General features: G+C 38.0%; 1 protein-coding gene across 1 annotated transcript in view; it reads right to left on the bottom strand.

The window, feature by feature from the left end:
* Positions 1-12196: 12196 nt before the first annotated feature.
* SVEP1 (sushi, von Willebrand factor type A, EGF and pentraxin domain containing 1) overlaps positions 12197-23231 on the bottom strand; it is a 168429-nt gene continuing 157394 nt past the window's right edge. Inside the window, exons 46-48 of the mRNA XM_014834470.3 lie at positions 21641-21736; positions 17563-17656; positions 12197-12777 (exon numbers count right to left, since the gene is read on the bottom strand). Of these exons, the coding sequence (XP_014689956.2) occupies positions 12756-12777; positions 17563-17656; positions 21641-21736 (212 nt within the window). The 3' untranslated portion in view covers positions 12197-12755. The remainder of the gene's footprint in view (positions 12778-17562; positions 17657-21640; positions 21737-23231) is intronic.

The raw sequence follows: 23231 nt of genomic DNA, 5'->3' as shown, positions 1-23231 counted from the left end.
CCAGTACCTGGGCCAGAATGCTGAACACCAAGTGTCTAGAATTGAGTGGGGAGAGTCACTGGTGTGTTGGTAGCAGGGGTGCTGGGTGGTAGGGTACAGACAAATGGACTGTCTTAGTAAATTGACAGCATGGTACAAAAATGAGTGCTCTTCAACTCCAGTTCCAAGCGCTTGACAGTACAGTTATCTCAATATTGTCCCTTCATTAGTGGCAGAGGTTTGGGGACATCAAGGCATCAAACCCATAAGACCCACAGAATGTCTCATTCACCTGTCTAGAGCATCAGAACGTCGCGTTGGGGCTAATGTTGCCTGTACTTTCCTCTGAAGGGTTCGGTTTTCAATATTGGCGTTAAGTTCCTCCAGTCTAGCTTGGTTGAATGGACAGAAATATGGAGTTAGGAAATGGGAGAGTAGGGGTTACAATCTCATAGACTGTTAGTGTGGCAGCGGAACTCACAAACAAATGTACTTAACTGAGAAAAATGGACTGATTCAGTAATTGTGTGAGTACCTGCTTATTTGGAGGCTCTTTAATCCTCACAAGTAGGAGTAGGTCCTATTATTGCTTCTATTATGCAGATGAAGAAAGTGAGGCATTTGGACAAGTGAGGGGAGGGCCAGGATTTGAATATGGGTGGTTGAATTGCAGAGCTTGTGTTTTTAATCACTGCACCCATAAATAAGAAATAAATCTTACCATTAAGGAGATTCAAACACATAAACTAGCCATGATATAAAGAGAAAAGTGCTTTAATAGAGGTGTGCACAAAGTGCTATCGAGCCCAGAGGATGAAGTAATTACGTTCAGAGATGTTACATTTTAATAAGAAAACTGAGCATGAGAGTGAGTCAGCTACATTGTCTTTTTAAGGAGGGACACATCTTATCATTCTATAATTTCAGACCATGGGTTTCCTGGGTACCATGTATTTGCCTGTTTGTGGGTTGAAGAGCAATGCATTCACTCCAAATCTTATGGATATCAAAAAATAAAAAATAAAATAAAAGGTTCATTGATAATAGGCAATAAACGTGATGTAAACACTTTTACTTGAAGAAAATCTCAAACACACACAAAAGTAGAGAGGATAGTACAACGAACTAAGCGTCCCTCACACAGCTTTAGCTATTATCAACATTGTGCTCTGCTTGATTCAGCTATACCTGCCTCCCCCTACATCCAACAATTTTTTTTCCTCTGGAACATTTGAAAGCAAATCCAAGCATCTATATAATTTCACTACTAAATACTTCAGTATGACTATCTAACACACCAAACCTTAAAAAAATAATCAAAATACCATGATCTCAATCAACAAAATCAACAATAATTCCAAACATTCATCAAATACCCAGCCTGGGGCTAATTTTCCTGATTAATAAACATGATTTTGATGGAAGAACTTTTATATTTTCGTGTGTAGAATAGAGGTAGACAGTTTCCCCTCTCAGTTCTATTCTGACCTATTTGTGAAGACACAAACATTTCTGAGGGGCAATTTAGGTCGTTAGGAAATAAAAACAAAATGAACAGTTTTTATAGATCACACATAGAGCAAAAATTTATTTGTAAGGTTAAAGCCACAAGGTAGATTGAAAAACAAACCCTTGGCAATGATGGAAATGAAACAGGATGTGCCAAGGTCAGTACCACTGAGGAGGTGGGCTGCCCAAACTCCACCCACATCGAGGAGCCTGACAGTCATTTTGCACAGGAAAGCCGAGCAGCTAACTCCTGAGTGTGGTTTCACTCTTTTTCTTGGACCAAAGTAATCTGTCAATATCAAGTCTTCCAAAACCTCATCAGTACATCAATAGGTAGTTATGCGCTAAACTCTTCTCAGCATCCTCTGAATCTATCCAGCCTTCAAGGTAACTATCATCATTTTTATCCTTCAGATTTCTTCTGTCTTTGATTTTGGAAAGGGAAATTATGAAAACAGAATTGAAAAATTCTGTTGTTTTCCTCTGAGAAAGAAATTATACATATATATAGATAAGCCATATATATATATACGTTGTCACGCATTGCTTAATGATGGGGATACATTTTGAGAAATGCACCATTAGGCAATTTTGTTGTGCAAACATCATAGAGTGTACTTACACAAACCTAGATGGCAGCCTACTACACACCTAGGCTCTATGGTAGTAATCTCATGGGACCACCATTGAATATGTGGTCCATTGTTGACTGAAATGTTATGCAGTGCATGATTGTATATATGTACACACAAACATTATCTCAAATATCTTATTTTTATGATACAATATTCCTGGGGACACCCCTAGATGCTTTTTTGTTATATTGTATGAAAGCTTTTTTCCCCCACCAGTCTATTATTTCATTCATTCCTTAGTTTTTGGGTTTTTTTTGTTTTTTTGGTGAGGAAGATTGGCCCTGAGCTAACATCTGTTGCCAATCTTCTTTTTGCTTGAGGAAGATTGTCCCTGAGCTAATATCTGTGCCAATCTCCCCCTGTTTTGTATGTGGGACACTGCCACAGCATGGCTTGATGAGCAGTAGGTCTGTGCCCGGGATCTGAACCCATGAACCCCGAGGCACTGAAGCAAAGTGCACAAACTTAACCACTACACCACCGGGCCGGCCCCTGTTCTTAGTTTTTATAAAGTTTAGCAATATACATAAAAGGAGTCAAGTTAGTAGATTAAAGTGTGCTATATATCGGAAGGTAAATTAAAAGAAAACCAGGTAGAACTGTTCGGACGGTTTACAAGTTTTTAACTACCAGAGTCGGGGACAAGCACATCAGTAGGAATCGGTCGAGTTTAATGTCCCATTCTTGTTTGCCCTGTGTGCACTTCACTGCTGGTTGTCTGGGTACTAGATCCTCAAAGTACAGGAAGGGTATTAAAACTGTGTTAAAATCTAAAGCATATTAAGCGAACATAGTGTGAAGCAAAACTTCCAGGTAGCTTCCCTTTGGGGGAAGCTCTTGGGTGTGGTTTGGAAGGAGTTTATGATAGGAGACTAGAGGTTCAACTAGACCAGTTCAGCTAGATGGGAAGTTCAGCTAGACCAGACCACAAAGACTGACCCTGCTCTAAGAGGAGGAGAAAGATGACTGTAACTTGGGTAGATGTGCTTTTCCTTCAGTTTACTACAGAACTAGCAAAATATTGGTATAACGGTACACGTGAGATCAAGAATAGAAACGAGTGGAAGTGCCTTCCTGCTGCCTCCCTCGTCCCAGTTGGTGCAGTTATCAAAGTGCGATTATCTCGACAGCCCATGCAGTGAGGAATCAACCAGAGCTGCCGCCTATTCTACTCTTTACTTTGGTGGCAGACACCTTAGCACTCAAGAGTCTACCCTAGTAAAGTATAAGCATATTCTTACATGCTGCGCCATGGTGACAGGCTTCTGGGTTCCATTTCTGTATTTTTGGGTCTACTCAGGTTTCAAGTGTAGCAAACAGTGGCTTAAGACCGAGATCATGAACTATTTTGATAGGGATACAAAGTTTGTGGGTGTGTGTGTGTGTGTGTGTGCGCGTGCGTTTAGGAGAGCTGGCTATATCTCACCTGTTGCTTCTCCTTCTGAATCTTAATACGTCTCTCTCTCTCACACACAAATACACTCGCATGCGGAGTATATTTATTCTGGAGTTGGATATCCCCATTGGTTTGCCTGTTCTACTCACTGGCATTGTTGACTAGAAGGAGTCTCAGAATGAGGGAGGGCAGAGCTCACTCTCCCTGTGTCCTATATAAATTGACCTTTGGGTGGTGGCGGGGGGGGGGGGTTAGAACAAAGTCAACACCATCTGAAAACTCAAGAACAAACAGTAGAAAGAACAGTGTGGAGTAGTGATTAAAATGGTGGGGTTAGGCGAGAATTGGGAGCAGGGGAAAGTAGTCACAGGTAGAGGAACTAACTTGTGTGAAGGCCTCAGGATGAGAACACAGATATTCAGAGAACTGAGAGCCAGTCATCATGAGGTCTTCTCAAAGTTGCAATTATGACTTATGGAACATTTTGGGCTGTCCTTTAACATAGCCTGGAGTTATTTGGTGGGACTCTTACAAAAACCAAGGCTACTTTGTGATTAGTAACACTTTCTTTTGCAAACATCAGAAACATAGACTGTAATAATAGATGACCACAGTTATAAAGCTTACTTGGGGTTGAAAATGCAGCCATATTCTAGCTAAGGTTCATTCTCTAGAAAGTGTGCTGTGGCTGACTACTCTGAACCCCAGCCTTGAACTTTTGGTGTTGGGCAGTAATTTCTAGATCTTGTAGGCATTGCTTCTCTGTACCTCAGTTTTCTGAAGTGTAAAGAGGAAGCTTTGCAGAATTAGCTGAGATGGGTTGAGGAGGGGCTGAGAAGACAGAGGGACACCAACATTTATTTAGCCATGCTAAATGTTAGGCATCCACATAATCTTCAATTCTCATAACTTTATGAGACAATGTAGGAGAAAATACAATGTAAATTACAAAGCAGAATACAAACGATAAGGAGTGCACAAAAGAGTTTGGGAATATTTCCCCTTTGACTCTATGTTTCACAGATTCTCAATATAGCTCTTCTGAAGAATGTGGTATAATTGAGAAGAGCACGCAGGCAGTTTTGGCTGCTTTTTTTGCAGTCTTCACCTTCATCCATTCTTTCAGGTTTTTCTAGTTGGCAGGTTCGCACTCTTTACAACCCTTGCTGTTCGGATACCCGCTGACTTACAGAAGCATAAACTTGCTTGAGCACTCTGCTGGGAAAGTAAAAGAAGAAGTGGACGTAATGAAAAGAGGAATCAATGATTCAGAAGGGCGAGGATCAGATGTGTAATTAGACAGGTTGGGACTTACCAGGGTGGAGCGAACCCACTAGAAAATGGTTTCTATTGAGGTGTGGGTGTGACCAGCACTTCCTCTGAAGAGAAGGGGCAGCGTCTGCACTGTATCTCTTAGAGACACCCAAACAGATCGACGTGTGCCTCTTTAAAGTAGCTTGGCTTCGTTCACAAAACTTCACAGCTGAAATATTCAGCTGAGGATCCTCTCCTATATTAAGTGGCTTTGCCTCCTGGTCACAGCAGCTCAGAACATGTAGCTGCAGTGCCAGTGGAGGACCTGAGGCCCTTACAACATCCTTGCCGCTTTTCATTATTTTCAAAACAGTCCTTTTCTTTTAGTTTCCATCCAAGTCTACATTTTGGGCCCAGGTTACTTTGAATGGCTGGTTTGTAAGATAATTAGGGGAAAAAGTGAAAGTCTGAATTGCTGTCACTGCCTTCGGGTCAGAGTTAGGAGGAAATCATGAGTAATTAAGTATAATCCCTTCACAAATATGAATATTGCTGCTACTCTGTTGGTTGTTAAGGAAGCAAAGAGAGTAATTCTGATGCAACTTGGCTGGCAAATTTGAGACATTGTGTCACCTGGAACATAAAGCGCAAGGATACACTGTAAAGACACACTGATAGTTTCAATAGTTAATTTGTTAAGTTCTTTAATCTGATCATCAGCAAATATTTTCCTCCTGTGTATACAAGTGGCTCAAAATTTCTTGATATTTCCTCTTGGTGACAGTTTCCATGTTTATATTAATCATCTTGATCTGAACTCTTCTCTAAAGATTCCTGAAGAAGTGTTTAAACAAAACTATACGAAGGCAAGATCTTTACATGTATACAATACATGCCAATGCATATGCCAATTACTTAGGGGAAACAGAAGGGTGACGTATGCATTAATGCGGGCCTTTTGCTTCATTTTCATCAATTTAAAATTACTTTTTATGAACATGAAAGTATATTTATGAACATAAAAGTAATATATTTTCATTGAAAGTAAGTCAGAAATAAAGGGAAAATTTGGATAAGAGATAAAAATCACCCATAGATCCACGTCTTAGGGAAAATCATTATTAACAGTTTGGCAAACCTCTCTCTATGCGTGTGCATATTCTAGGTAATTGAGAAGACACTATAGACACATTTTACCTACTGTTTCCTACTGAACATTATGCCATAATCATTTTTTCATGTTATTAAAACTCTTTGTAAATGTAACATTTAATGGCTTCATAATATTTAATTCTATAAATATATCATGAATTTCATAACCAATTCCAGGATTTTTAGTCATCGAAGTTGTTGATTTTTTAACATTAAAAATGCTGTGATTGGACTATAATTAGTTTTTGGGTGGTGAACATGACGTAATCTACACAGAATTCGAATTATATTACAATGTACATCCAAAAGCTATATAATGTTATAACCCAGTGTTACTGCAATTAAAAAAAATTAAATTAAAAAAATAAAATAAAATAAAGCCACCATTATCACACTTAAAAAAAGTCCTGTGATAATTATCTTTCTGCATAAATATTTGCCTCTAAGTCAGAGTTCTTTTTATGGGGTTGCTTCTCAGGCAAGGAATTACTGAAGTAAAAGGTATGAATGCATATTTTTAAAGTTTTTGATACATGTTGCCAAATGTTTTGAAGAAAGGTTGTACTAGTTTACATTCTCTACAGAGGTTCATGAAAATTATTTTATCTAATAGCCAACTGCACGTTTTCACTAAAACAAACATGGCCACCACCATCACCAAAAACTGCCAATTTGGAAGGCAAAAATTCACCTCATTTAAATTTGCATTTCTTTTATGCTTAGTGAGACTGCTCATTTTCTGTCTGTATTTCTGTAGTGAATTGATTTTCACATCTCTGCCGAAACAAAGTCTTTTCTTACGGCTTTCTATTAAATCATAGCATTTTAGAATATTCTTCTTCTGTCACGTATGTTTTTGCTTGTTTTAAAATTCAGTTTATGTTAATTTTTGACTTGTGAGAGAAGTTTCCACAATTTTGTAATCAAATGTATTTATTTATTTTGTAGGTTCTCTATAATTTCATTTTTAACATTGTTCTAAAATAATTTTACAGTTATTTAAATTGTACAATTCAGTGGTTTTTCATATATTCACAAAGCTGTGCAGCTATCACCACTACTTAATTGCAGAACTGCTTAATTTCATCATCCCAAAAAACCATCCCGCCCCATCAGCATTACTCCTCCTTCTTTCCCCACCCACTTGCAGTCCCTAGAGATCTGCCTGTTCTGAGCATTTCACTTAAATGGAATCATAGAATATATGGCTTTTTGCATCTGGCTTCTTTCACTTAGCACAATGTTTTCAAGGTTCCCAGGATTAATGCCAGTCTTTTTTTTTTTTTTTTTTATCTCGTGCTATGTTTGGTTTTTGCCACATCTTTTGTCTTTTCTGAGAAGCCACAGGAACTCAAAATTTATTTGGCCATAATACACTCTAACTCACTGGCTTCATTTGTTCCTCAGCTTCCACGGCTTCTTTCTTTTTACAAAGATTTTTAAAATTTTTTTCCTTTTTCTCCCCAAAGCCCCCCAGTACATAGTTGTATACTCTTCGTGTGGGTCCTTCTAGTTGTGGCATGTGGGATGCTGCCTCAGCGTGGTTTGATGAGCAGTGCCATGTCCGTGCCCAGGATTCGAACCAACGAAACACTGGGCCGCCTGCAGCGGAGCGCGCAAACTTAACCACTCAGCCACAGGGCCAGCCGCAGCTTCCACTGCTTCTTACATCAGAGCATTAAGCATAATGGGTATTAGTTCGAAAAAGAAAAGCTTTACTATAGTAGAGAAGTATCTTTCTAGTTTGAGTTTTAGAGATTATATTAAGAATAGATTTTAAATGTTGCCGAAACGTTTTCTTACATCTATTGAAATGATCACATGGTTTTTAGTACTTGACATTCCTGTGATATAGGGTAGGAATAACTTTACTATGGTTGCACAATTTTTTCATTCTTGTGGCGAAAACCATATTCCACTGGACCGTTTTTATCTATTGTTGTTAATTATTTTATGTTTGCTACATGGATATTCCAAAGTGAAGTAGTGTTCGAATACAGTGAAAAAAAGCACATTTAGAGGCAGACATATCTGAGTTTTAATTCAAATGCCAATACTTATAAATCTGTGACCACAGGCATTTTCCCTTCTCATTTGTATTACGTATTATTTTTGTAGATTTTTAACCATGTGAGTATGGAAAATTTCATATCTTGATATTTTCCTCACTTTTTATTTTTATGCTTTTTTTGGTGAGGAAGAATGATCCTGAGCTAACATCTGTTGCCAATCATCCTCTTTTTTTTTTCTCCCCAAAGCCCCAGTACATAGTTGTATATCCTAGTTGTAGGTCCTTCTAGTTCTCTATGTGGGACACCACCACAGCATGGCTTGATGAGTGGTGTGTAGGTCTATGCCCTGGATCCGAACTGGGGAACCCCAGACACCAAAGCAGAGCAGGTGAACTTAACCACTCGGCCACCAGGCCAGCCCTGATGTTTTCCTCATTAAACTTACACCGCATGCATTTTCTATGTTATTGCATTATCTTTGAGGGTTGTACAACATGTGATTCAGAAATGTGCTCAAGGTAGCATAGTTTAGACTTCCTTATTGTTGGGCCTTTCATTCATGTCCATGTTTTCACAGATAACAATAATGCTATGATGAACTTTATTATGCCTAAAACTTGCTTTATATTAACTCAAAGCATACAAAACTACTTTTAAAGATTTTAAAGATTTCCTATTTCATCCCACATTTGCCAGCATTGTTTATTAACGTTAAGAATAAGTCACTGCTAGGGGCCAGCCTGATGGCTCAGTGGTTAAGTTCACACGCTCTGCTTTGGCAGCCCGGGGTTCACTGGTTTGGATCCCAGGTGCAGACCTACACACTGTTTATCAAGTCAGGCTGTGGCAGGCATCCCACATATGAAAAAATAGAGGAAGATGGGCACAGATGTTAGCTCAGGGCCAGTCTTCCTCAGCAAAAAGAGGAGATGCAAATGTTAGCTCAGAGCTAAGCTTCCTCAAAAAAAAAAAAAAAAAGTCACTGCTAATCTGATAAATAAAATGGTTTCTCACTTTTGTTTGAATTTGCATACTGTATTTGGGAGGTTGAACATTTTCTCACACACATAAGAATTTGTTGCATTTCTTTGGTGAGTTGTCTGTGTTCTTGAATTCCATAATTTATTTTCAATTTATATAATAAAGACATTATAATAAAAACATTATTCCTTGGTCTGACATAAAAATGTGTCTTTATACTTTATGATTTTTTTTTTTTTTTGGTGAGGAAGATTGGCCCTGAGCTAATATCTGTTGCCAATCTTCCTCTTTTTGCTTGAGGAAGATTGTCACTGAGCTATCATCTGTGCCCGTCTTCCTCTATTTTGTATGTGGCACACTGCCACAGCATGGCCTGATTAGTGGTGTGTAGGTCCATGCCTGGGCTCCAAACCCGCAAACCCCGGGCTGCCTAAGCAAAGCATGCAAACTTAACTACTACACCACCGGGCTGGCCCCTGATTACGATTTTTTGAATGACACCCAGAACTTTCTATTTACTTATGCTACCAAATCTGCCCATCATTTCCACTATGATTTTTCTATAACTTGTAGGTTTAAAAGGTTTTTTTAAGCCTCCAAATTCTTGAAAAAAATTAAGTCTAAAAACCATTTTCACGCTTTTAATATGGATTTTTAACTTCTCAATCCACCTAGAATTCATTTTCATGCAATGAGAATACAAATCAAAAGAATTTCAAATTTTTACAAATTGTCTAATTCCAGCCACTGAATACCTCTGTCTCTCACTTTCTAACATTTTATAACAAAAATTCCACTGATTATTGATCACTTATGAGTTTTTAACTAGAATATTTGAATTTCTATGTATAGAGTAGCATACTGATGCTTTTGTGATCCTTGATTCAGCATTTAATTATTCTAGCTTTTTACTATGATTTTTTAGTAAAGATGGTGCTTTTCATTATTTTTCTTTAAAATATTTTAATTTTTAATTTTTTCCCCCCATTGGGACATATTATATAATAGGTTTTCTTTTTCTTCTTCTTCTTTTTTTTTTGGTGAGAAAGATTGGCCCTGAGCTAACATCTTTTGTCAATCTTCCTCTTTTTTTTCCCCCCAAAGCTCCAATGTTGTTGTATATCCTAGTTGTAAGTCATTCCAGTTCTTCTCTGTGGGATGCTGCTGCAGCATTGCCTAATGAGAGGTGTGTGGGTCCACACCCAGGATCTGAACCTGCGAGCCCCGGGCCACTGAAGCAGAGTGTATGAACTTAATCACTCAGCCACGGGGCTGGACCCTCCATTTTTTTTTTCTTAATGAACATTAGAACAAATAACTTGGTCATGCTCCAAAAAAAAAAATCCAATATGGCAAGTATGATTGAAATTTCATTACACCTACAGTTTTATTTTGGAAAAATCAACATCTTTAAGACATGTTGTTCTCTCATCCAGGAAATGGCATGATTCTTATTATTTGAGCATTTATAAATGTTTATAGATATAATTTTATAGTGTTCTTGCTTGAGACCCTGCACATTTCTTATTTATATAATAGATACATACATGTACATAAATACATATATATGTATAAGTATATATATATATACACGTATATATACTGGTATTGTGAATACGATATATATATTACTGATATTGTGACTAAGTTATTGTATATTATATTATCTTGGTATATTATAAAGTAGTTAAATATATAATACAAATATAGTAATTATTATATATATTACTGATATTGTGAATAGGATCTTTTCCACTATGTGTTCTGTTTATAAATGACATCCAGGAAAACTCTTTATTTTTGATATTTATCCTGTAACCATCCAGTTTACTGGACTCAGTGTTTCTAATGGATTTTCCCACCTTTGGGTTTTCATCTTACAAGGGATATCATCGAATCTTCTGCCAAAACGAACACTGTGACTCTTAATTTTCTCATATTTCTATCTTTTATTTATTTTACAAATTTCTGTATTATTGCTTTGGCTAGAACTCACAGAATAACGTTCAAGATCAATGGGGGTAGTCTTTTTACTTTGTTTCTAATTTTAAAAGGAAGCATTTAATGGTTCACTGTAGGACTAGTTATGGTTTGTTTGAAACAGATATACTTTAGTATACTGACAAAAACATTTACTTCTTTTTTTAGAAATTTAAGATTTCACTGTGAATATATCTAGTACTGAAATTTTAAAAATAACACTTTCAACTACATGTAGTATTATTACGCTGTGACTCATATTTGTAGATAAGTAGGCTCTCATATCATTTGCAAATCTCACTCATACGGAGCTTTACTCCCTTGTACTGTCTGTATGACACAACGAATGTGACTTAGTCTGGAATATAGGTCTTTTAGTCTATTCAAAGTAACCCAACACAAATTCTACTTAGTAGGTACACTCAGAACTGAATTTTGTTTTCAATTGCAGTAGCTTTCCATAGCTTAAACTTTCTGGTACCATCTTTCCTTTTATTACTCGGATTTCGAGATTCACTTTGTAGTTTTATGATTACAAATGACAAAGACCAACATAGTTTGGAAGTTGATGGGCTATAAATAAACTAAATAAAAGGCGTACTCATAAGCATGTAAGGTTGGTCAAAAAGGGTGAATATCAGAGGGAGAGGAATCAATGGCTGTGGAAAGGGCAGGACAGTGAAGAGAACCATAGGACAATCAAGATCTTTTTCATTGTCCCTGCATTTCTTCATAGTGTTACAAGGCACCCTATGCCCTATGTGGGAGTAGTTCTCTGAGAGGATAAAGATGAGTTGATTGTGATTTTCCCATTTTAAACAAAATCTAGTGTTTGGCTTTATTTTCCAGAAGTCTGGGGAAGTTTTTATCCTGGGAGAAGTATAGTGATGGAGTTAGGTGATGCAGTGGGGACTGAGGGGCAGCTTAGCTCCGGCTTGGGCAGCCTCAATTCTTTTTCGCAGCTGGGCCCAGAAGCACAGTTCTGGGGAACTTTTCCCATTTGTCTTTTTCCTTCCCTTTCCTTGTCCTCCTATTCATATCTCTCTCCCAAACCAGTGAGTTGTAGACCCAGAAATGGGCTCTCTGTTAATCTTCCCATTCTCGCATTTCTTATTCCAGCTGTGAGAAGGAAGGGGCACACTTTATTCTGTGAACCATAGTCATTATGCTTTCCCCCCCATCCACTTAAGCTGATGCCTAAGGCTTTCCAAATATTGGGAAAGGAATTAGCCAGGCTGCCCTCAGCACCAGGATAGCATTCTGTGTGGAGGGTGGTAGGTCCAATAGCTACTCTCTGATTAAATAAAAGGAAACCTTTATTGTTACACATATTGCAAAGAAGATGGAACTAGAATGAAGGGGTCTTCTTCACTGTAACTTCTTGGTGTACTCCATGTGATCCTGTATTGCTCCAGTAGCATAGATGAAAGATCATTAATCCTCTTCATTATTCCCTGGTCACGTCACAAAACGGCACTGTCCAGCAAAATATTATTTAGTAGCAAAATATATTTTAATTGAAAAATCATTTTAAGTAACTGAATAAAAATGGGTACCGGGAACTTTCCCAACAGACAGCAGAGTATGTACATTTTGTGAGAGTGGAGCAGCATCTATTTAATATATTTTTATATAGAAAATACAGGCATATTTAAAAATGGAAACATGTAAGAAAGTATGTCCCAAGGAATAACAAAATATAACACAAAATCGAAAGGTAAACCCAAAATAACAAGTTTACTAAAGAAAACAAGACCCAGCACCGTGTTGGAATTTCTTTGTGTAAGTTCCAGGATGCCCAGGACTACCAGGAAGAGATGATCCTGCTTTTGGGAGAGCTGTTTGGTTGTGCAGTGCTTAAAACCCAGTCCTCCTTTTCCTGGAACAAAAAACAAAGAGATTCAACAGAAAAGACTGAATTGAAGAGTTAACAGCTCTTTCGGGCTGATTCAAACAGGATTGAAAGTCCCACACATCTGGGAATTATCTGTGATTTATTTGCACAAATGGGGGTCATTCTTGAGAGAACTAAGAGGCATGGTGAACAGGTGCTAACTTAGGAAAAGATCTGAGAGTCAGCAGACCTGAGTTGCAGTCCTGGCTCTGTCATTAGTTTCCTGTCTGACAATCCTCTCATCTGTAAAATGAGGAGTCTGGACTTCTTGAACCTGAAGGTCTCTTAACAGCGTTAACAGTCTCTGTTTTTCACTTATGGCATTTGTTGAGGATCAGTTTTCTGAAGATGCTCATAGATGAGAGGAAACACCATCTCTTTCTTAAGGACTGAACTGTCAGGAATACTACCAGGTCAGTCTTATTCATCGGTAGAGAAGGTTACAGGTAGAGGGATTTACTGCATGCCACAAGGTATTTCTCCACCAGTTATCACTGATGCTTGAAAATTGCTCTATCAACAAGTATTTATTGAGTATCAACTTTCGTGCCTGTACTAAGTACGGGGGATACAATCTTTAAAGCACTCAATCTCGTGGGAGTGAAGGAAATAAAAAATTATTCGTAAACACTTCTTGTTTCGATTTCTCAGACAAGCCCACCCCCACTTCAGGGAATTATCCTCCACTTTTCCTTCTTCTGGGAATTGCCAGCCTCCTCTCCCCTGTGCCCAAAGGTAACGTAAAGGTTTTGACAAAATGACCCTTCATGTTGGTACAACATAACCCAACCTAGGACCACACTTGACTGATCCATGGTGGGCCCTTGAATCAATCTAGGCTAGTCAGTTCCTCTCCTGGAGTGGATCAGCACACTCTTGGTGGATACTGTAGTGCGACCTGTAAAAGGTGGGAGCTGTAAGGAGTTCTGTTCTATGTGAGCTGAACAGCAGAGAAAACCACTCTGCAGCAAGAGAGAGGATGGAGCACATGTTGGAGAGAGGAGGTGAGACGGGAGGGGGAGAGGCTTCAGGTGGCTTTCAAGTCCTCAGTTTGGTCCTCCTGATGCTCAGTTACCCCATATCTTTGGGTTCCATGCAAGGTCGCTCTATTGTGATAAGAAATTCCTTTCTTTGCTTAAGGTAGTTAGAGTTGCAATAAGAGAGTCCTAATTAATACAAGTCTCCTGGAAAAATTGATCACAGTATAAGGAGTAGGGGGCCGGCCCAGTCCTCTGGGTTGAAAGTGACCTTTCCTTGAATGTGGGATATGCCTCTCAGCTTAACTTGCCATAATCTTTTTGATTCCTTTATCAAAATTTTGCATAAAAACATTGAGATTCTGTTTTCTTTATTAATAGACAGTATTTTCACATAAGCTAATAACTACCCTTCCCCTGGTGAAGAAAGAGCTCCTACCGTATATTAGGGAACCACACAAGCTTTGGGTCTCCTTTTCTTATCTCTAAGATGAAGGAATTGAAATACAAAGACTAAAATTATAAGAATGTTATAAATACTTCCCGTGCCTTTTTGAGTCATTGTCATTCTTATTCCCTTATCTTTTCTTTCTCACTCTCTCTCTTTTCTTTTCCTTTTTCTCTTTTTTCCCAGAAATCCATTCCAGTTTGAATCTCATTTTCTTAAATACTTTCAACTCTGCTCTTAGGTAAAACTATCCTCTTTACCTTAAATGCTTCCAAATATACTTGTATAATCCAAATTTGCTCCTTGGTGTTCAGTTTATTTTTTTAATCTCTGCAGAGATGGCAAATACTTGAGGTGATAAGAGGACATTCACTGGCACAAGACAGATTTTTTTGTTAATTGAGTTTGCATTTAAATAGATTGTTTGTCTTTGCAAGTTGACTTTGACATTCTAATCAAAATGAATGAAAGGAAATGGAAAAATAAGAGTTGTTTTCTGTTAACTGAATTTCCTACTTTTTAAAGTGAATATGGAAGTATCCATTTGTTTTTAGTGATTCCTATAAGATGGAAGTAAATGTACATAATCAAATCTAAGTGATGTAATACACTGATGTATATTGAAAATCTTAAAATGGAGCTGGTAATATTCCAACATTGCAATATTTGTGAGGATAATGTTTTAATATTCGAAATATTTTATCATGGTACAATGCAATACGCCTGACATTTCCTGAGGTTTAAAGAAGTTTAAATCTTGAGAAAGAAGAACAAAGCTGGAGGCACCACACTCCCTGATTTCAAACGATATTACAAAGCTATGGTAATGAAAACAGTATGGTATTGGCATAAAAACAAACACAAAGATCAATGAAACAGAATAGAGAGCCCAGAAATAAGCCCATGCATATATGGTCAATTAATTTATGACAAAGGACTCCAGAATATACATTAGGGAAAGGATAGTATCTTCAATACATGGTGCTGGGAAAACTGGACAGCCATGAACAAAAAAACGAAACTGGACCACTATCTTACACTATACACAAAAATTAACTCAAAATAGAGTAAAGACTTGAATATAAGACCTGAAACCACAAAACTCTTGGAAGAAAACAAACGGGATAAGGTCCTTGACATCAGTCTTGACGATGATTTTTTGGATTTGACACCAAAAGCAAAGGAAATAAAAGCAAAAATCAACAAGGGGGCCAGGTCAAACTAAAAACCTCCTGCACAGCAAATGAAACCATCAACAAAATGAAAAGATAACCTATGAAATGGGAGAAAATATTTGCAAGTCATATAACTGATAAGGGGTTAATATCGAGAACATACAAAGAACTCATACAACTCAATAGCAAAAAACAATCTGATTAAAAAATGAGCAGAGGGGCGCCGGCCTGGTGGTGCAACGATTAAGTGCAAATGTTCTGATTCGGCAGCCCGGGGTTCGCCGGTTCGGATCCTGGGTGCGGACACGGCACCACTTGGCATGCCATGCTGTGGCAGGCATCCCACATATAAAGTAGAGGAAGATGGGCACAGATGTTAGCTCAGGGCCAGTCTTCCTCAGCAAAAAGAGGAGGATTGGCAGCAGTTAGCTCAGGGCTAATCTTCCTCAAAAAAAAAAAAATGAACAGAGGATCTGAATAGACATTTTTCCAAAGAAGACATAGAGATGGCCAACAGACACAAGAAAAGATGCTCAACATCACCAATCATCAGAGAAATGCAAATCAAAACCTCAGTTAGATATCACCTCACACCTGTTAGAATGGCTATTTTTCAAAATGACAAGAAGTGACAAGAAGTAACAAGAGCTCGTGAGGATGTGGGAAAAAAGGAACCCTTGTGCACCGTTGGTGGGAATGTAAATTGGTGTAGGCACTAAGGAATACAGTATGGAGGTTCCTCAAACAATTAAAAATAGAACTACCATATAATATAGCAATTCTACTTCTGAGTATTTACCCAAAGAAAATGAAGATACTAACTCAAAAAGATATATGCATCCCATGATCATTGCAGCATTGTTTGCAATAGTCAAGTTGGAAACAACCTATGTATCCATCCACGAATGAATGAATAAAGAAAATATGGTATATATATAATGGAATATTATTCAGTCATGAAAAGGAATGAAATCTCGCCATTTGTGACAATATGGATGGACCTTGAGGGCATTATGCCAAGTAAAATAAGCCAGACAGAGAAAGACAAATACCGTATAATCTCACTTATATGTGAAATCTAAAAAAAAAAACCCCCAAAACCCCCAAAAACCAAACCCATAGATACAGAGGACAGATTGGTGGTTGCCAGAGGTGTTGAGTAGGGAGTGGGTGAAATGGGTGAAAGGAATCAAAAGGTACAAACTTCCTTTTATAAAATAAATAAGTCACGGGGATGTAATGTACAGCATGGTGACTATAGTTAATAAGACTGTATTACATATTTGAAAGTTGCTAAGAAAGTAAATCTGAAAAATTCTCATGACAAGAAAAACAAATTTTGTGACGATGTATGATGATGGATGTTAACTAGACTTATTGTGGTGATCATTTTGCAACACATATATACAAATATTGAATCATTATGTTGTACACCTGAAGCTAATATAATTTTGTGCGTTGATTATACCTTGATTTAAAAAAAAGATTTAAATTATTTCAAAAATATTTTCCTTTTGACTTATTTTTGTGATAATCTTTTCTCAACTATGATATTTGTCTGGTTAGAAATTAGAAACTAATTGACAAAGATATTTCTACATAAATTTTCTTGAAGTCAATGAAATAATGAATGTATAGACATTAAAAGATGTGAAACAAAATTTTTTACTTTAAGTATTTCTTATCAATTTCAATATTATTTTTTATGGTAATAAGGAATGCAAATGAACATCAATAAAATGTATTGACTTTATTATTTATTTTACATCCTTGCATATGAAGGATGCAATCTTCCATTCAAGAAGGCAGTTAACTTGTTTAATAAACCTTTTTTCTTTTTTCTTTTTGTGGCAATGTATGGAAGGCTTCGTGACTTTGCGTGTCATCCTTGCTAATCTTTCCTATATTGTTCTAATTTTAGTGTATGTGCTGCTGAAGTGAGTACAAGATTATATATTTTTGAGATATCATTGTTTTATTTGTCAATCCTTAACTAATATTTCTTTGTGTTGGCTTGAGTTCAGATTTAGAGAGTATATCTCAAAATGGATATTTATGGATACAAAATGCTTACACTCAAACTAGAGATACCATCTCACTCTTGGGACAACTGAGCTAGAATTTCAATTTCTCTATGCTATAAATGAACATCAGTTTTTGGTTGACTTACCTGGAACAGTCATGTCCTGTCCAAGATGAGAGACAATGGCATCGGTTTGGTCTTACACATTTTCCACCATTTAAGCAGGGAGACTGGCAAACAGCTAGGATGGAAAATTCATACATTTACTTAATTAATATTTAGCAATTCTGAAGATGTCCATGAAGGCATGTAGAATAAGATTTGACTCTGCTTTCTGCTCCAGCCACCACCATTTCTCATAGACTGTTTGCATTATGCATTTCTGCCACTTGGCTTGACCTCATGTTGCTATGTAGCACGACCTCCCTTTTTCCATCCAAGCTAGTCAAATTTCAGATTTAAGTCCCCAGATTAAGTGCTACCTACATATTGAAATCTTTGCTGATAACTCCAAGTCCACTGATTTTTCTCTTCTTTAATCTTTTTGTTTGTGCAACTAATTTGACACATTCTGTTTTGAACTGTAAATTTTTAATATGCTCAATTAGATTGTAAATCTCTTGAGGGAGATAGCACTGAACTCTATGAATGATTGAGCCATTACATCAGACATCAGCTCTTATGATAATAAGTCAGGCACACAGATTGCCTAAAATAACAGATGATCCAAAAGGCTTTGTGTTTGCTGTGAAACACATTTCGTGGCTTTTACCAGCTTTAACTGGGATTACAGAACCTAGAGTAGAGTTAAAAATTAACCACAGATGAAACCCTGAGGGAACGCCCAAAGATTTACTATATAGACATCTTCCTCACAATCCACAGTCTCACGACCAAATTCTTCATGTACAAGAATCCACTTATTAAAAAACTTAAGGATGCTGGAAACAGATGAATTTCTAACACCAGCAAGTTTAACATATCAAAGAGAAAGAAGAACTCCCTGTAGGAAGAAAATAAAATGTCTGTTGAGAGGAAGCTGAAAATGAGAAACATTTCAGTCTCATTATTTCAGCCTCATTATAGCTCAGAAAGGTAGGCTTCCCCAGACGAAAAGCTCATCTTTGGTGAGTTATAAATAAATGTCACTTCTTTAATCACTCATTCATAAAATATGCGGAAAGTGCCAGCAAGTGCCAGGCACTTGATAAGCACTGGGTGGGAAGGTAGGAGACAAGAAGTAAAACGCCAGTTTCTGCCCTTGTGGAGCTCGCTTGGAGAGTTAAGAGTAAGTAAGTAAGCCACAGAATGCATGTATTTACACTATGACAAAAAGAAAATTATGAAACAAGCCAGGATTAAAGATAGCCAAAATAAATCCCAATAATCTAAAATCAACTCTCCATAGATTCTCCTTGCTAATATAAAAAAAACATGATTCTTTTTCAGGAGCATGATGATGATCTTTTCAGGTGCCTGACCATACTAACAACCTAATCATTATTTTTGCTTCCCCGTCTAAAAGCTTAACAGCCTCCTCCTTTCCTATAATATGGGTGCCCCCATGAGTCCCATTCTGGGTCACCTTCTCATACTATGTGTCTTCTTCACAGCCTTATTGTTTTCCCATGAATGTTTTCCGCTGATGATTTACATATCTCCACCTTCAATCTGGATGTATCTTCCAAGAACTTAAAGCATCAATCAACTGGCTATCAGACCTCTCCCTTGTAGGTTCCACAAGCCCCTCAGTCTCAGCATGTCCATACTTAACTCCTTACCCATACCTTCAAACCTGCTCCTCATGGGTTCTCTATCTCAGTAAACGCACTACTTTCTACCCAGGGGCCCAAACTGGAAATACCAGTCTTGACTCTTCTCAGACCTTTACTCCCGCAATACATCTATAACCGAGTAGTGTTGATTCACCTCCTGAACTTCTCTCAAATCCATCTTGTTTGGTTATCGTTTCTCCAGACTTCATTGCCTCTTGCCATTTCTGCTTCAATAACTTCCTAACTAATCTCCCTATCGTAAATCTTGCTTTCTGCCATCTTCCATGCTGCTGCCAAAATCATGTTTCTCAAAGAAAATTTGATCACATGATTTTCCTGCTTAAAACTCTTCAATGGCTTCTGTTGCTCACGAGACATAATCCAGCATCTTGAACTTGGTTTGTGATGCAGCTCCTAATCTGTCTCTGCCCATCTTTACAGCTTCATTTCCAGTCACCGCCCTACATTTTCTCTATGGATGTCCTCAGCTATACTTTGCTGAGCACATTTGTGTTATACTTTCATGCTGTTGGCTAGAATGATTTCGGAGTGACTCTTCTTGCTATTCCTCTGATTCTGTGCTTGTGAAGCCTTTTCTGAATGTCTACACTTGACTAGTTTATCCATATGGCTCTAAATAATTGTGTGATGTCTATAGAAATGGAATGTTAGGAAACAGATTGTTGTGGTATAGAGCAAGTTTGGAGATAACAGGAAACTTACGCTGGGTCTTGGAGGTTGGGTGAGGTTTGAATAGGCAGAGGAAAGAGGAAGACCATGAGAAAAGGCTGAGAGGTGGGAGGGAGAGGGGCTGCAATGAGGAAGCCATCACTGCAGGGGACAGTGTGTGACTGGTAGGATGGGAAGTAAGGTTTATCAGGTGTGCCGAAGCCAGTCTATGCAGCACCTTGGAAGTCAGAAGAATTTGGGCTAGACGTGGAGACAACAGGCAACCATTTTAGGTTCTTAAACAAGGCAAAGACATACCAAAAGTAGTACGTAATGATGTTATTTTGGAAATGGGGATGGGAAGGTCAAGTAGTAGATGCTGGCAGTGACTCAAAGAAGAGATCTTTGACGAACTAGTGACAGTGTGATAGAGGAGGATGCAAGAGATACTGTGCAGCAAGGAACAAAAAGAGTGCTGATCTGACAATCTCAGGCGAAGGAGAGGGAGAGTCAAGGATGTCTGCATCTAGAAGAACGTTGCCACCACCTGCAAAAATAAGATGCCTGGAAAAGGGCAAGGCTGGTTTGCAGGTGAGTGCAATTTGGCATGCGTGAGAAATGTAGGTAAATATCAAAGTTAATTTGTTATAAAGAAATACTATATAGATTGCTTTAAGAGTTTCATATAAAAGCTTCAAATTTAGGCTCTGGTACATTCACCTTTTCTACATTCATGGATGGCCCACTTTTGGTTTTAGGTAGGGTGACTGCATGTCGGATTTTGCCTGTGACAGGACCTTTCACTCCCATTTCCCTGGTTTACTTACGAATAGTGTCCCTTTCACTCTCAAAAAGGTCCTAGTTTGGAAGCTAAATTATATGGTCACCCCAGCCTTAGAGCTCATGACAAGCTCTGGTGTCCGCAATTCTGTTCTATTTTAAATTTTACCACACTGGAAAGGTGGTATAAATATTGTTTATAGGAATGATGGTGGAGTGTTGGAGTTCATAGTAAATAAATATAGCAAGTTCTATTCTTTTAAGAGTTGCCTAAAAATTAGGGCATTACAAAGGTAAAAATCTGTCATTTTTTAACTGATCAATTTATTAGACATTTACTGAAAAACCTATCATATGCAGGCACTATGTTAGCTACTGGGGATAAAAATATCACAAAGAAACATCCTTGCCCTCAAGTGGCACATAATCTGGTGAGGGTGAGGATAGATTGATAATCAAGCAATTAAACAGATATCAAAGTATAGTGGGATAAATGCTATATTTGATATCTCAAAGGGTCGCTATCAGCAAGGGTTGCTAATGGGACGTGTTTGTCACCAATCAATCAACAGTTTGTTACTGTTGTCCAAGATAAGGAACCATCTCTTTGAAGAGTTTTCTCACTTTAACCTAAATTGTATTTATTTAGAGCCTTGTTCTTTCTAAATAGTCACCACGAATTTTATAATTTAGCTTCGTAGAGTTTAAAATGAATATTCTTCTGAACCTCTGCATGATGTTTTCTCTACATTCTGAAAAATAGAACAGATGACATGCAGAAGGCTGACAACTGCATCAACTTTGATGCTCTTCTTTGGCACATGACCCTGAAAGGTCAGTGTTGAGATGACCATTCAAGGGACCATCTGGAGAAATTCTTGAGACACTTAGGTAACATTTTGTTTCACTGCCACCTCTGAATCTGAGTTACACTCGTCAATGTCCTCTAGGGCTGCATTGAGCCAAGTCACTAAGAAAACAAACCATGAGAGGAGGCCTACCTGTGTGACAGCGAGACCCCGTCCAACCAGGTGGGCAGTCACACTGATAAGGGGCCACACAGCGACCGCCATTCAGACAGGGAAGAATGCATATTGCTAGAAAGGAGATTGAAAAGGATTTGATCAAAATACATGCACACTCAGTTCACGTGTTCTAAAAACACTTTTCAAGAGGAGTAAAACCTTGTGTGACCCACTAGATAATCTTCCCGCATGTGTTCTGTTTATTAATGAGCATCACTGGAAAAACACAATCAGGAAAGTAAGCCTGGACCCTCAGGCTGATGTAATGGTCCTAATGCCAAATGCACTCTTCCGGGAAGGACACACCGTAATCAATGTCTGTTAAGTGCTTTGCTTTCTCTTCACAAAATAAGCAGAATGTCCTCCATTTATTATTGTTTCAAATCTCCATTACAAATTACATAAAATGCTCTAAGAGGGTTTGGCTGCCTCAAGGCTCTCTTCTTGCCTTGAATTAAATGTGAGAATGGGAGTCGGATGGGCTATCCTGTAGGCTCGTGTTGGCAACGCATTAGTATTAATGGGACCACTCACCCTTCATTTCCTTGGAGCTGAGGCCTGATGCTGTCTGAATCAGGCCTCCCCTATGACCTTGATGGCAATCATTCCTCCTACTAGAATCTCTGAGATCTTTAAAGAAGCATAGTGTGTTTAAAAAGAGTGAGATTGTCTTTTGGCTTGCTACTCAAAGTGCAGTTCTCGACCCAAAAGCATTGTCGTCATCTAGGAGTTGGCTAGAAATATAGACTCTCAGGTCCCAACCCAGATCTACTGAATCAACATTTGCATTTAGCACCATCTCCCAGATGGTCTGTATGCACATGAAAGCTTGGGAAGCCTTGGTCTAACACAGGAAGGCAGGCATATGCTCAGCCAGCTAAGCCAGGCCTGTTGTTGGGGTCCCCGAGTCTTCACACTCTCAGCATTAGAGCAGGACGAAAATGGGAGCCCAAGTGGGAAGGAATAATTAGGGAGAAGAGGAAGGAAAAATGCAATTTTTCTTCTTTCTTAATCACTGTGAGAATGCTTGCTTTGGTAATAGCAGCCAAAATTTATTTCCATCTTATATTTTCCTTTCTAGATTAGTTGAAGCAGAGTCATGAGCCACATAACAACATTTCGGTCAAAGAGGACCTGCATATACGATGGTATATGCCCATATACTGTCCCATAAGTCCCATAAGATTAGTACCATATAGCCTAGGTGTGTAATAGGCTATATCGTCTAGGTTTGTGTAAGTACACTCTATGATGTTTGCACAACAAAGAAATCACCAAATGATGCATTTCTCAGAATGCATTCCTGTCGTTAAGTGATGCATGACTGTAGTTAGATTTTAAAAAGTTTGAGAATCTCTTATAAAATGTCTTGCCTTAGAAAAAACTGATATAGACCAATGGCCATCACATTAATGATTCGATGTGGTTTACATACACCACTCCCAACGAAACATGAAATTATTCTATTCTCATAAATATTTGTTAAGATATTGAAACAAAGTGTAGCTGAGACATTTAAAAAGAATTTAAAACACTTATTTATTTAGTTACTTTCTCCTGAAGTTCA

The sequence above is a fragment of the Equus asinus genome, chromosome 10 (assembly GCF_041296235.1).
Source record: "Equus asinus isolate D_3611 breed Donkey chromosome 10, EquAss-T2T_v2, whole genome shotgun sequence".
NCBI classification, from domain to species: Eukaryota; Metazoa; Chordata; class Mammalia; order Perissodactyla; family Equidae; genus Equus; species Equus asinus.
This window is presented reverse-complemented; position numbering and strand designations above follow the sequence as displayed.